General features: G+C 42.9%; 1 protein-coding gene across 5 annotated transcripts in view; it reads right to left on the bottom strand.

The window, feature by feature from the left end:
- Positions 1-10,510, bottom strand: part of VWCE (von Willebrand factor C and EGF domains) — a 33,813-nt gene extending 23,303 nt beyond the window's left edge. The window contains exons 1-6 of one of the 5 annotated variants that reach the window (XM_034420217.3): positions 10,118-10,510; positions 7,169-7,263; positions 6,458-6,547; positions 3,929-4,057; positions 1,926-2,042; positions 1,685-1,801 (exon numbers count right to left, since the gene is read on the bottom strand). In XM_034420217.3, coding sequence (XP_034276108.2) covers positions 1,685-1,801; positions 1,926-2,042; positions 3,929-4,057; positions 6,458-6,547; positions 7,169-7,263; positions 10,118-10,227 — 658 coding nt within the window. In that variant the 5' untranslated portion in view covers positions 10,228-10,510. Of the gene's footprint in view, positions 1-1,684; positions 1,802-1,925; positions 2,043-2,415; positions 2,672-3,928; positions 4,058-6,457; positions 6,548-7,168; positions 7,264-8,191; positions 8,445-10,117 lie in introns of those variants that run through there. The other 4 variants (XM_087883360.1, XM_087883368.1, XM_087883364.1 and 1 more) reach the window with 4 other exon arrangements.
- Positions 10,511-15,341: the final 4,831 nt, after the last annotated feature.

Genomic DNA, 15,341 nt, shown 5'->3' with positions numbered 1-15,341 from the left:
TCCCCAGGCCTGGCGCTGCTTGGGGGCAGCCCATACATGAAGTGTGGGTACGAGATGAGCTTGGCATTTCACCTTCCTGGCTTTTGTGAACTTTTGGCTGCATGCAAGGAAAGCAGAAGCAGCAGAAACTCTGACTTGTTTCTCTCCCCGAAATTCCATGTGGGAGTGACGACACCACTGTCAGGTTTGTCATACCTGCACAGCCTCTTGGTGCAGAACCCTGCAAGGTTTGTTGTGGCATTGCACCCATGAACGGCAGCACCACGAGCTTCATCACAATCCTGCTGTGCCGATTTGTCAAACCTCGTGGCAGTGCCACCACTCACCCACACAGCAACACAAGCCTTGCAATGTCCTGCTCCAAGAGGCTGTACCAGCGCGTCGAGTCTCACATAGACTCATTTCTGGTGGAGTTTGGGGGAGAGAAAGAAAGACCAGGATCTCTACTGCTTCTTCTGAAATATTTGAGAATCTGTCTCCTCGCAGGGCTCCTTCCGATGTTGCAGGTGTAAAGTGACCTCCCGTAAAGAAGGCATGGAAATCTGTACGCCTTCTCTCTGGTCAGATTCTCAAATATTTTCAAGCAAAACACTGCCAAGCGAGGGAAGTATCTCTTCCCCCTCCCTCGCCAAACTTTGCATGTAGGCATGAAGTTTCACAAAGCTCCTTAATCCGTGGCTGCTGGCTCCCTCGCTTTGTGCTTTTTATACACACACAGACATACCCACTCTGTCTGTGGCTGCAGTTTTCCCCTCCCAAGACTCCCTTTCCAAGGAAAGGAGAGTGCTGGGGCGGCACTGGATTTTCCCCCCACCTTGGCTCCTCTCAGCCTCAACTTTGCTCCTGAAAGCCTGTGGGCCTCTTCTCTGGCCATATCACCTAAGTTTCTATATATCCCTTCCTACTAAATCAGAATGCTAGCTGTACTATTTCCGAGATACGGTCAGTGAACAGAAACAAGTTCTTGACTGATTATTTCCCTTGTCATCACTCAGGGCCAATTCAGCTTGCTATTAAGATTTTCTTATAAGGACACCTTAGAGAAAATGTCATAGAGGTTCTCATTCATCCAGGTCATGCTTATTCCAAAAAGGGTTTTTTTAAAGCAGCAACTGGAGTTTTTTGAACATCTTCAAGAAAAATCGAGAAAGTCCAGTTGCTGTTTAAGCAGTTCATATGCATGAGGGGACATCTCATAGCTCTGACACTGAATGCAGCTTATGTATCTTGCTGCACCACAATATCGAACAAGAAAATTTTTCCATCATTATTTCTCAATTTGGGAAAATAGATCTGCTGAACTTAGATATGTGACACTGTCAGGTATGATACAAAGAACAAAGAACTCAAAGAAACTAATCAGCCCCTTTTTAAATGTGCAGTTTTAGGAGCCCAAATAGTGTTGTCACTCTGATTTGGAGCAGTTTGCGTCACACTGCAGCCTCCTGGAGTCTCAGTCAGAACAGGCTGTTCCCCCAAACTAAAGCAGTGATGATAACATACCTACATGGACCTCATTTTTTAAATGAAAGAAAATAAATCCTTCAAATGATTCAGTTCCAATTTGTTCTCCAGAAAGCTATAGCTGCCATAGAGCTTTTAGGCTAGGATAAACCACTTGTTTTAGAAGAAAGGTGGAAGAAAGGTATCTGCTGGATTCTCCAACAAAAGCAGAATCACTCACCCACACACGAATGTCGGTTGCCATGAAGGTGGAATCCAGGATGGCAGGAACATTGATAGCTGCCAATACTGTTTTGGCAATGCTGCTGGCAAGGTGTTGTTAGGCACTCATCAATATCTGGGATCAAGATGATTAACATCATTGGCCCATGACAATCTATCCTACCAACGTTCCGTCTGCAATTTTTTTTAAAAAAAAACTTCATCCAGACCTCCCTTCTTGCAATTCCAGTCTGACCCACCTTGACAATTGTGCCGGTCAGTGGCAAGTTGCATCCCTGGGCCACATTCACACACAAAGCCCCCTTCTGTGTTCACACAAAGCCCCTCACAGGAAGCACTCAGGCACTCATCAATATCTGCAGAAAAAATATTGTGGATCAACAAATATGAAGATAGGAGAAGAGATCGGCTGCACCAAAAGACAAAAATGGAGGGCTAATTGATCATAGTTGACATCTCTTAGGTAATATGACAGCAATGCATTTAAAGACATTCCCCCCATTCCTTCCCCAGTATGGGGTGGGTGTGCTTTTGTTTTGTTTTCTTCACTCATACAGAATGTCTATCAATGCTTCAAGAGAAAGAAAGGGAGGGGGTCAGGCAGTCTATGTCATTTTACTGTTCTGTTCCCCAGGCATCTGGCTCCACTGGGAACAGGCAGATAAACTCTAGCAAACAGGTTTTAATGCAGATTATATTTATTTCAGGTATCCTCAAACACAGACTTACAATCATGGTGAGTCAAGGTGATGTTCATCCAAGTATTTCATAATCTATCCCATTTCCTAGTGTAAAATGACAGTAGTTCTGTCCCCCAGTTCAGAAAGCATGCTTCTCTCTTCTGTGGTAGTTCAAAATGGCCAGGTCTTTTTTCTGCACCCAGGCAGAGAGCCTCAGTGGCCAACCAGACACACAGATATGGTCACATGTCATGGACTACATTTCCCATAATGTAATCTCTCTCTCTCTCTCTCTCTCTCTCTCTCTCTCTCTCTCTCTCTCTCTCCAACTCCCACAATGCAATCTCTTAAAGAGACAGCTCTTAATCCTTAAGGTAACTAATTCACTATGACTCACTATCTGTAACAGCTCAGTGGGGTTTTCCAGAATCAGTGGAAAACCTATTATGCATTCATATGGAACAAAACCAAGAACTTTTTTACTTTTACTTGACTTTATTTTGAATTTATACTTAGAGCTGGCAGGATACCATCTGGTGTAAACCAAACTTCTTTGCCATGTAGAAGAAGAGAATACTAGTTCTGCTTATTAGACATAGGGCTAGAGGGTTTTTGGGTTTTTTTGCAAAGAATGTCAAACCATTATTTTAAAAGACAGATTTAATGCTCTTTGAAAAAGTGTTATAGTCATGCATACAAGTCACTTATGTAGTGATTGGCCAGTGCTGTAGCCTGTGGAAATCAGGCATCCAGTCTCTCCGATAGCACAAGTCAAAGTGCACAAGAAGGACACTACTGAGTGATCAGAAGGTGGGCTAGATATAACAGGGTAGTGGGTGGGATGGAGAACTTGAAAAAACATTTCAGAAGAAGGCAGCACAAATCACTTTCCTTCTGTGATGTCTGTGATGTCAGCAGTTGAGCCTGACTTGAAGAAGAGATCCCCTTTACTTTTTGATTTCATTTTGAATCATTTTAGAACACTGAACCTATTTCCACACATTTTCCCCTTAGCACAACCTCCATATTATTATTTTGGTCAGTGCAGGTTTAGCATTGTTGCTGATGTATTTGTGTGTCTGTGTACAGAGAAAGTCTTTCAAAGAAAATATGCCACTGACCAATTAAAATTATTGATCCAGCTTTTAATGAAGGTGCAGGCAATCTTTTGGATGAGGGTGACCTCTTTTCCTCTCCTCTCCTCTTCTCTCCTCTCCTTTCCTCCCCACCCCCATCCCTTAGGGAGTGCTCTGAAATATGTAAGACTCATATGACATATGATGTTAAGAGAATGGTTAGAACTGAAAATTTTGGACCTTCTGGTGACTTGTTTGTCATTTGGGGGCAAAAAAGTGAAAATGATTGCTCATACCAGATTTCAGCAGCAGGATCTGGGGATGTTCTGGAGCCATAGCTGAGTGGCCAGATGTTGACCAATCTTGCTATAGCTAAAGAGCAATGACTTACTCAGTGTAAAAGTGTAAAAATTCCCTATGACTCTTGTGTTAAAGATCCATTTCTCCTGACTCCCAGGGAGGGAGTTACCCCATTTTCTGGCTTACCCACACAACGTACACCATTAGCTGTTTCGGTCATAGAGAATCCCAGAGGGCACACTCTTGCCACCTCCTGGCAGCCCCCATGATTGCAGGTGAGGTCGCAGCCATACTCCCCGCAGGCTCCAGGTGGGTCTATAAAAAAATAAGATGGGAGTGTTTCACAGAGAGATTTCAATTAGGGGAAATCTGTAAGGTAATAAAAATGCAAGGACTGTGAGAAGGGACGAGGCAGAGGAAAACATCCCCCATTTCACTGCTGCATGAACAGAAATGTCTATTCCAGCAACTTCAGGACGAATAGGGCTGTAAAACCTGGACTGATTAGAATGGTAGCAAGGAGGGTTTTAACAGAAGTTAACCTTTGTAGCTCAAGGTTATGGGGTCCTTGGTGCTCTCTAAACTTGGTTGTTTTCTGGCAGACATTTCATTACCAAACTAAGTAACATCATCAGTGATGATGATGCACTAATTGACAATGTTACCTAGTTTGGTGATGAAATGTCTGGAGAGGAAAAAAGCAAACTCAAAGAGCACCAAGGAGCCCACCAAGTTATCCTTTTGCTGATATCCTTTGGTCCTCTGGAGTTTGGCAGCCCAGAACCGGCAGTCCTGGAAAAGATCTTACGGAAAAGACTCAATCCACTGGCAGAGCCCACAGAAAGGAGAAACCCCCAAGTCCAAGAGCTCCAGCATTATTTTCATTCAGCTGTTCTTGGGTCTGCTTTTAGTGAAAACAAGCACTATTTGGCTGTTACACTGTTAACGTAGATTACCCAAATGAAAAAAAGCAATACACATCCCAGAATCAACACCAACTTGATGATGTATAAGAAATTGATCACTCAATGGTGAACAATAGAAAACTCCCCACTGGTAAGGACATGCAAATTAGTCTATTGCTTTCCAGGGATGGTTTACATGTATTGTCATATTAAAGGATGAATGAAACTGGATCACTGATGTTAAGCATTGAAAATGGACAGGGTGGAAATTTGATTCTAAGAATATGTGTCCCTTGCTGGGATCATTATAGCACTGGCTCTAGTCTAGGAATATCTGGCCATCCACAAGTTTATGAATTGTGGTTTCCATAATCAAGAAATCAATTACATGATTTCAGTTATAATGAGTTTAGTTTTTTAGTCTTTAAATTCAATTTAAATGCACTGATGTTATTGGTACATTTTATATATTTTACTTTTCTAAACACATAAACAGAAAGGCAAGATATAAACTTAAAAGTTAGAACAACTTTTATTATAATAAGATGTAATCACAATATTAACCAATAAAATAAAGTACGTCCACAATTATTAATCATTTAACTAAGATTGATGATGATTATATCCTAACAGTATCTGGACAAGCACAAGTTTTTCTCTCCTGTCTAAAGTGTCCAAGAGGCCATATGAGCCATATATACTGAGGTGTAGAAGAAGTACAGGATCCTTGGTAATCCTACACCATGGCAAGCTAGATAAATATTCCTACACATATAGAGCAGAACTTTTTCCCAATCATTTTGTACTACAGATGATCTCATCCTATCTCAGAAAACTGTTCCCCATTTCCCAGTTTTTCAATTCAGTCATCTTTGACTTTGCCTAATATAGTTCTCCCTTTAGAGAGCTATAATGATGGAGGAACTGCATCACAGGGTGCTTTTGGCTTTGTTATTTTGGAAAAATGAGGTATAACTAAGATATAGAATGAAATAAGAAGTTTGCAATCCTGTTCTGTCCCCCTTCCTCACACAGGCAAACGTAATACCAAGCACGCCTGCCAATATTTTATTAGGTAAACAGATTAGAATTCTTGGCAGACTAAGGTTTTGGCAGCAAACTGCCGAATGCCTGCCAAGACCGTTTTCACTCCCATAAAGCAGAAGAGGACTTATCTTCAGTCCATTCCAGGAGCAACAAATTATCCACAAGACAAGAGTATAGTCAATGTTCAGTCCAAAATATATCCAAGCCGAATTTCAGAGATCACGATGTGACTTTCAGGGTTTAACTTTGTCCGTCACAAAGCCTGAAGAGCAATCCCACCCACTTTTATTCCTGGTGGGGCATGGCTCCGTAACTCAGCTCAATCTCTGGCCCTCCCACGCCTCTTCCGTTGCTGCACACGCTTCTCCCTCCGACGCTGCCTGGGATCAAGCCAGGATTCATCATCCTCGCTCCCTATCAATTGGTGCTCCGATATGCCTTCCTCCTAGCACATCCCAGGCTGTTCCTCCTGGCCTTCGGATGGAACCTGAGGCATTGCCAGAAAGGAGGGTCCTGGAGAGGGAGGCCTTGTCAGTTCCTCCCCATCACCTTCTGAGTCCTCTTCCTCTGTTAGGACAGGTCGGGAGTCGGGGTCACAAGAAATCCACTCCATAGATTCTCTGTTATAGCTCCCAGATTTTAAAATACATCCTAAAGCCACAAACTGAGCATCTCCTTGTGGTACCAGGCAAACTTTCCATAGGAATCATGCATCCAATCAATAAATAGTACTGCTGATAGCATTTCCGGAAATGCAGCTTACCTTGACAGGTGATGCCCTGCCTTCCATCCCGGCAAGCACAGACATTGGGAGCTATGCAGAATCCAGTGCCACAACCAAAGGAACACAATGCTAGGAGGAGAACCAAGAAAACATCCATTAGGCTTGGCAAGAATTGTGTGTGTGTGTGTGTGTGTGTGTGTGTGTGTGTGTGTGTGTGTGTATGTGTGTAGAAATGTAGACAGAAAGGCTGTGGTAAGGGATGCTGGTAGTTATAGTTCAGCAATATCTGGAGGACTGTAGTTTTCTAAGCTCTAAATTAAGCAACACTTCATCAAAAGTAGGTAAGACTATCCATAGAGTAATTGTAAAATTAGGGTTCCCAGATGTGTTGGAAGAAGAAAATGCCTTAAAAGCAAATCTATAAGCTGAGCTTCAGTGCTAAGTACTTTACTGGTACTGTAGATATACCAGTATATCTGGTATAGATGATTGGAGTGCAATCATCTATAGCATGGTGGGATGTTGGCCCTACTTGTCTCATAAAGGGCAGCTCTGCTGTTTACTGTTCATATCAGTTGCAGGACTATCTGTTGTTGTTGTTCCCTGACTGCCTTCCTTTGGAACCCCTTGTGTATTCTCTTAAGATTATGATAACCCTTTAGCAAAATGTTAATGAGCATCAGTTTGCTAATAAGATTAAAAGTAATAATATAGTGCTGGCTGATTTTGCCACAAGTTCTAGAAACTTACGCAGTGTGCATTGTCCACTCCCTGGAGATGGTATCCATCCAGGACAGCATCCACTTCCAAAACCAGAGAGACAAATATGTGGTCCAATGCGACGTCTACAATGAAAGAGGCAGTTTGAGATCCAACCTCCCTCCCTCTCTCCCTCCTTTCCTTCCTTCCTTCCTTCCTTCCTTCCTTCCTTCTCTTTTTCCCTTTTTGTTTGTACATAGTAATTGGGCATTACATATGCAGAAAGGCATTTGAATACTGTGGATAAAGTGCAGACTGCAAGCTGATTTGCAACTCTTAGCCAGCCACAGAGCTTCTCTAGCGGGACACACAGTGCTGGCACAAAGCAAAACATAACAGCATGTTGGACTAAAAATCTAATTGATGCTGTGTTCAAGACACAACAAAAGTATTTGGATGAAAGGTACAGTGGATCAAATTACATAGAGAAACTATTCTTTCTTGGCAGGAAGGAACACAGACTTGCAGAAGTTATCAATTTAATAGTTTATAGTAGCTAGATTTGGTGGCTGTCCAAAACATTTTGGAGAACAAAAGATAATATCCTATCCAGCCTAGTCAGAGGACCACAGTAGCCAAAGCCAGATAAGTGATTTTTACACAAGAGGGATAATATTGTAAGCATCTCTCTTCATCCTTAGTAGTAATATCTTAAGTAATTAAGAAATTAAACTTCAACCCTGCACGCCAGCTTCACCCTTCTTACTCTGGTTGTTGTGCAAGTGTGTACTCTCCGGGACAACAGAGGATGAGGACAGGGAAAGAAAAGGACAGAAAAGCTGGGGGAACAAACAAATCAGTCTTTCGGTAAGCACCCCATCTCATCATTTCCTGACTGCATTTGCAGCTTATAGAATTATGCGGGGGGGGGCATATATAGGAAAGCAGCTGCTCTTTTAATCACTGTGAAAGGGGCTGAATGCAAGGCATTATGGTGCCTTGGCTTCAGAGAGAGTAGGAGAAATTCCAAGAGGGAGATAAGGCAGGAATTCTCACCAATACAAAATTTCTTACCCTGCAGCATTAGAATAAACGCTACAAACTGTCTTCATTGAGTTCCCTCTGGAGTAAGAGCTAAGATGGAAGTTCATCTGTTCAATGCTGAAGAGTTGGGGGAAGCTGCCAGCATCGTGGAGACTGGGGCATGTGTTTTTTATTGACCTGGCATGGCTGCTGTTCGGCTGGCATAAGTCCAACAAATGGAGACAGAACAGGGGAGAAGCTCGTTTTCTAGCCTTGAAGTGCAGCTGCGCTGTCGGGCAGGATGATGAGCTGACCTGGCTGCCAGCCAGGACTGTTGTAGGGAAATGTTGAGACAGAAGTCCTATTGGTTCAGGCTTCTACATAGGTATTGTGGACTAGAGCTCTGGGGGGGGGGGGAAACGACCCCCATCTCCTCAATTGCTTGGGTACTGCTGCCAGTCTGACCCAAAGTTGGGGAGAAAGCTTGCTGAAGAGGAAAGAAAGAGGAAAAAGGGGATGCAAAACAGAGTGGCTGGAGAGAAAAGGTGGAGAGTGAAGATACATGAATGTGAGGAGCAGCTGTCAATTCCCAGTAGAGGGATGGAGAAGAAAAGTCTACAGGAAGCTTTCGTGGAACAAAGGAAGGGAAATGATAACATCCTCCTATATGACCCAAGACAGGAAGAAGGGAGGAAAGAGGCAGCTGTGCTCACAAAGTCCTGGGGGAGAATTAGTCAGAAGACCCTGAAGAGATTCCCCAGTGGAGGAGAAGGTGATTGGTGCTAAGCATACCAGAAATAAATCTAGTACATTCCTTCCCCCTCCCCCACCCGCTTGTTTTTGTGCCAATTGCTATCTTTATAATACACCTCCATCTCTAAAAGAATTAAGTTACATTGTGACAAGTGTGACAGGTATACAGAGGTGTGGATGTTGACCAGAGATGATCACAGTCTTTGTATAAGATGTGCCAGAGAACAGAGAAGTCACTCAATGAAGCCTAATGGTTATTTTGCTCATTGCACAGGCTCAGTTGGACTATCTCCATGCATAGAATAGTGATGCAATCATTCCCTGTGCTGCGTTCAGGTTGCTCATGAACTATAGAAAAATGCCCTGGTGGGCTTGCAGGGTAAGGTTCTCTTCTCACACAATAGAAAACCGAGCACCCACCTTACGAACTGCATTAATAAAATGAAACAAGACTGTTGGAACAAAAGAGGACTTGGAGCACACAAGGAAGAAAAGGCTACATCCAGACACATGGCATGGATAATGGGAGCAGAAGTTCTTCCTTAGACTAAAATATAATAACTAATCATCATCACTAACATGAGCAGAAGCGCATCTACGGAAACAAGCTGCCCATTGCCACAGACGCACAGAAACACATGGGACGAGTTGGCATCCTGAAATCAGGGCGTTCCGTGAAGGAAACACACCACCGCCCCCTCCATCTTGCTTCCAAGCACAGTCCCTCAGTTGTGTAGCCAACTTTTTTTTTTTTTTGTCCTTTTGGCAAACTGGTTTAACTTTGGACAGCACAAGGCTCAACTCAACTTGGTCACCTCCACAACTCTGCCAAGCTGGAGAGGGCATGGCCGACAGAGACACCAAGTAGTAAATAGGAAAGGAAGGAAGGAAGGAAGGCCAATTCCCGCTTCCCCAAGCAAGCGCCGCCGTCTCCCAGCACGCACACCAACGCTGCCCCAGAAGGCACCGACTCCCTCCTGCGCTGCCTCCTCCTCCCCCCCCCTCGGCACTCGCCGTCGAAAGCGCTGGAAGCGCTCGCTGCCTAGCTCGTGTGGCGTGGGGGGGAGATGGCGAGGAGGCGTCGTTGTCTCGTTCTCCAGTCAGCCTCAGGGGGATTCAGTGGCGGGGAGGAGGGAGAGAAGTGTAGCTTTACTACGACAAGGCTTGTCCCCGTTTGGTGGACGGATATTAGCGGCGGCGGCGGCCAGGGCAGCGGAGGGGTACCTCTCTACGGCGAAGTTGGCAAGCTTCCTTCTTCCCGTGTAGACTCTCCCCTGAGCGCCGTGAAGGAGCACAGCCACCCAAGCAGCCTGGAAGAACAGCCCGGCCAACATGACAGCGTCTCCCAGTCCGCAGAGATGCTTTGCTCCCTCCGAAGCCTCTTCCCCTGCCCTCCCCGCCCCTCTCTTTCCCTGCAGGCCCCCTACAGCATGGCTTGAACTGTCTGGACTCTTCCCACCAAAGAGGCGGCCGGGGGCGCTTTCAGGGCAGAGGAGGGGAGCGAGGATCAGCGCTGGCGAGCTGGGGGAGCGGCGGCGGCGGCGGCGTGGGGAGAAAGCTCCTCCCCACCAACAGGCTCAGATTGCGGCGGGGCTCCCCAGCCGGGTGTTCCGAGGCGGGGGGGGGAACATTGCCTGTATGTGCGAGGGCGTGCGTGCGTGTGTACAAAAGGATACTCGCTTCGCCCCACCCTCTGAGGGAGGGGGGCGGGGAGGCGTAGAGCAAAGGAACCGGGGAGGCCCCTTCAAAACATAGCAGCTTTGTTGCTGCACTAAGAAGACCCCCCCCACCCCCATTTTTTTTTTAGGAGTCTCCCTTTTCCACATCTGGCATGTGGAATGTCCCCTCCTCCCTTTCCCCCTCCCTGGGCTGCTTTCCCGTCTGGACCGAAGAGGAGCCGCGGCAGATAAAGGCTTCCAAGCGGCTCCGAGGGGGATGAGGACCCGAGGCGCATCTGATGTGAATAACAGACTAGGCTGCTGCCCCTTGCAATACATTGGGGGCCTTGTTCCAGAGAGGAGCTGCAAAGCTGGGGCCGGAAGGGGGGAAGGGGAAAAGCGGGGAGAGAGAAAAAGCAGAAACCAACAAAACAAAACAAACCCAAAATCGCTTCAGTTGCCCAGCTGTCGTTTCGGATTTTCCACTGGTGGAAAAAAAAAAAAAAAAACAGGTGTTGCTTCAGGAGGTGAACAAAACCGCGTTCTGAAACACCAGCAGTCCATGTTAAGTAGGGTTTGCATAAGCTTGGTTTATTGAATAACCGATGCTTGCCTTATCCTGATACGCTAAATCATTAAACCTGGTTTACTAATGACAGCGATTCACACCAACTATGTCAAAACCAAGCAACCAACATTAAGATTTTAGTGTAACGCCTGCTCCATGATTGAAGATTATCAAGCAGTGCACATTAATGTGTTTGAATAAAAATAAAAACATATATAAAGAGCTTAGCCTGCGCATATTCAATAGAATCATTAATAGCCATCATTAAGAAAAATAGTACACTTGTCACATAGCAGAAATAATCGTAGCTATTAATATGATTCACTCTAATCCAGTTCAGACGTTCAAGTAGGAAATTCATCAGAGAGAAAAGCATGAAAATTAAGATAGATTCTCTCAAGGGGCAGGCAAGGGGAAAAGACTAAACTCACAGGAGTTGGGTCTCCTTAATGAAAAATGGCAAGTCTTGCTCAGTAGACATAAGGAAACTATTGTGCTGTCTCAATAATTACACCAGCAGCCTACTTCTCCCTCCAGAGATTGCATCCCCCCCAACCCTCCACTCTAATAACAAGAATTCCCTTCCTTTCCTAATGTATCATTTGGAATTGTCCAAACAGTCATTCTTGGCTCAACTAGTGTTATCACCACAGACAACTCTTATATTGTAGGTAATAAGCAATCCAGTACCAACCTTCATCAGGGTTATGCAACTTGGGGAATGTAAACAAGTTTTATTTTTATGATTAGCAGATGATGCAGAGCATTCCTCCGTAACCCTTAAACTTGGAAATGTTCAAAGCACTAACAATCCTATTGCAGAAACAATTGTCTTTTAGCATTTTAGAGGCTAAAAGACTTATACTCAGGTAAGCTTTTGCAGATTGTGGTCAAATTCATGAAACTATTTTACAAAAAGAAAAAAAAAACCTTTTGGCCATCTATTCTATTTCACCGCCTGAAAGATTAATCCATCGAACTTATTTTCTGTTGATTTCTCTCATATATAAAACTGCATTTATCAAATATACTCTGGATTCTTATTACGAGGAGGAGCTCTCTTCCAATTAGGATGCATCATGTTTACCTGCATAGTGCAGTGCTTGCCTCCTGGTTCTACTAGTGAGATTAAGAAGGCAGGAAAGGGAATTTATTCCTCTCTCCTTCAAAAACTGTATTTGAATGGCAGGTGAAATTATTGCAAGGTGGGGGGGCAAACTGAAGAGTAGAAAGAGACTGACACATGGAACATATCTAGAATTTGAGAATCAGACTTTCCCCCAAATCTGAGAAACCTTTAATTCACATCTTATACAAAAAGCATATAGAAGGAAACCACAAGAGAAAGCAAGGAAACAGCACTATGGCTTTCATTCTCATCCAAAGCACTTGGCACCATCTTTCTGTCCCCATCCCACCCTTTACAGAGTGCTGTAAAGCACGGTGGAGTGACACATAGGTCTAAGTGCTATTGCTATACTTGCACTACAATGACTCTCACAAGTCACATTGTTTCTTGGAGCAGGAGGAAAACAAACAGCAGCATCATTCTGTTTGATGGCTTCAAGGAGAAAATTACTTACTTGCTTACTCTGCTGCTACCTGGGCTACAAAATCCTATAGCTCAAATTGCATTTGTTCATGTTGAAAAAGGATACCAAGATTCCTTCAAGAAAACCTCCTTTTGATGTTTGTAATGCTCTACAATTTTAGGTATCTATTTTTTGTATGGTCAGCTGACCTACAGGTTCAGGGGAGAGTGGCCCTGGGAATACCAATTAAAAATTGGGTGATGAAATAATCTTTAAGGTCTGTGCTTCTGAGGCTGCCGTAGTTATTAAGTAAACAAGGAGATGGGAATCTTACACACAGCAAGCTGCCTTTCTAAAACAGGAAGATTTCTGACACAGTTATGCATATGCACATCTAGAAATAAATCCTAAAGGATTAAACCTTATTTTTATTTATATTTTTTCTTAATGAGCATTCAGCAATACTAATGTCCTGATCTTGTGTTTTTTACAGGTGAACTGCAATCTCTCAATTAGCTCTTCGAATCAAAAAATCCTGAACATCAGTATCAGATTCACTGCATCTAGATATTAAGAATGCTTTCTACTAACTCAAAAGTGCTTTTTTCTTCAAAAGGCAACTGGACGACTTTTTTTTTCCTTTGAGGAAGAAAACGATTTGCTTCTCATCCAAGAAACTTCATCAGTTCTGATGTGGAGGGTGGGGTGGGATGGAAGGATAGGTACTGACAGTTGAGAGTGGATGGTGGAGAGTTAGAAGGTTAAAGGTTTAATAAGATGGTGGAGGTGGGGGTGAGTGGAAGGATTGTATTTCTTCGCAGTCATCTGATTGTTATTTGTTAAAAATAAACAGAAGGAATATAAAGTTGGTTTATTTGATCAAGGTGAAAGTTATGTTGTTATCTCTGTTAACCCTTAATGGATTTTTGCTAACCACAACTAAACCAGGAGGCATTAAGGATCATTTGTAGATAAGAAATGGGATATGGAAAGAAAAGTTCATTTGTTGTAGTTTAAGAGGCGATAAGTTACTAAAATATTTACATGTTGTAATAAAGAGTGAAGTCATTTCTTTATATATATTTTTCACTATAATTTTCTTTTTCTTTTATATGCAGCTTTTTTTAAGTTTGTATTCATTTTTTAATTGTAACATTTAATAAAATTATTAAAAAAGAAATAGTGACACATTGCAGTTCTTTCTTAAAATGATTCACTTGTAATATTATATGAATATATTCCCCCTTTCTAAGAATCACACATCTATGCAAATATTGAAATTTATTTCTTTCTTTCTCCCATTTTGTGTATCAGTATCCTATCAAAAAGGACTATGTTTTGTATCAATTGCACTCTGAAATTCAATGTACTAAAACAGAAACATATTTCAATACATTGTACAATGTTTACTACATATTACTGCTTTGCCTCTCATATTCATTTGGAAATGTAAGGCAAGCACAATATAGGGCTTCAAAAATATGTATAGACCCCTTCCTTTAATAGCAGTTTTGGCATGCATGTTTTTTCCCCATTTCGGATACTTCCCAGCTGTGATTTCACAATAAAATAAGAATCGGGCATCCACAAGGGGGGGACAAATAATGAAAGTAGCATTCTGCCATTGTGAGATAAACACCACACTTTTTGTATGTATATTACCACACAACAGAGCTTTTGTAATTTTAACAAAAGCCTCCAATATGCTCACTCAATCATCTGAATATTCATGCATACCAGGTTTCCTATGCTGAATGCAGTTAGTCGTAATATCTCTGAAACCTCAAATTTCTGTCCTCATTCCTCCTGAGAATAGAGCCAGGCTTTTTGATAGTATTCCATTCTACCAAGCAGCTTGGCCATTAGAATCACAGGCTGAAGATATGATTACGAAGCCTCCATGTTGTATAAAACAGTTTCAAATATTTTTCCAAGTTCTTTTTTTTCCAAGTGTTTATCTTTTGGCAAAATATACCATTTTACAGAAAGTTAGTTGCATTCGACACAAGCCTTAATACCTTATCTAAGCAGATGTGAAATGCAACATAAGCAACAGATCTAAACTCCTGGCATCAACAATGTTTGGGGCATGATTTTAGAAAGTATGGGAGAGCACAATCACCTAGCACATAAGATTTGTACAGGACGCTGCTTCACACTGTACATGCTGTAGATGCCAGAAGTTGTTGACCTTTACAACATATTACAGATAGTCCTTGATTTACAACAAAGAATTGGGACCAGAATTTCCACTGACGGCAGTCATTAAGCATATCACACAGTCGTGAGGCAAATCACTTGATGCTTAAGCAAGTCCAACTTCCCCAATGGGCCTTTCTTGCTGGAAATCAGCAAAAAGGGTCATTAAATCGCAATCATGTGACTGCAGGATGCTGCAAGTATAATCGTAAATGGGAACCAGTTGCCAAGTGGATTGCAATCACATGACTGTGATTGCAATCACGACTGGATTGCAATCACATGACTGTGGAAGTGGCATGATGGTCATGTGAGTACACGTCATGTCACTTTTGCTGAGGCCGTTGTAACTTTGAATCATCATTAATTGAATGTCATAAGTCAAGAACCACCTATAACAAATATTCTGTCCTCTGCTGAGCAAATCAAAGAACTATGGGTTGTTTTTCCATTTTTATAATTCCTTAAGGTTTGCTCAAATGCTTTCAAAA

Source organism: Pantherophis guttatus, chromosome 1, assembly GCF_059756535.1.
Source record: "Pantherophis guttatus breed Tessera chromosome 1, ASM5975653v1, whole genome shotgun sequence".
In the NCBI taxonomy this organism is placed as follows: domain Eukaryota; kingdom Metazoa; phylum Chordata; class Lepidosauria; order Squamata; family Colubridae; genus Pantherophis; species Pantherophis guttatus.
The sequence above is the reverse complement of the archived record's forward strand: the minus strand, read 5'-3'. Positions and strand labels throughout refer to the sequence as shown.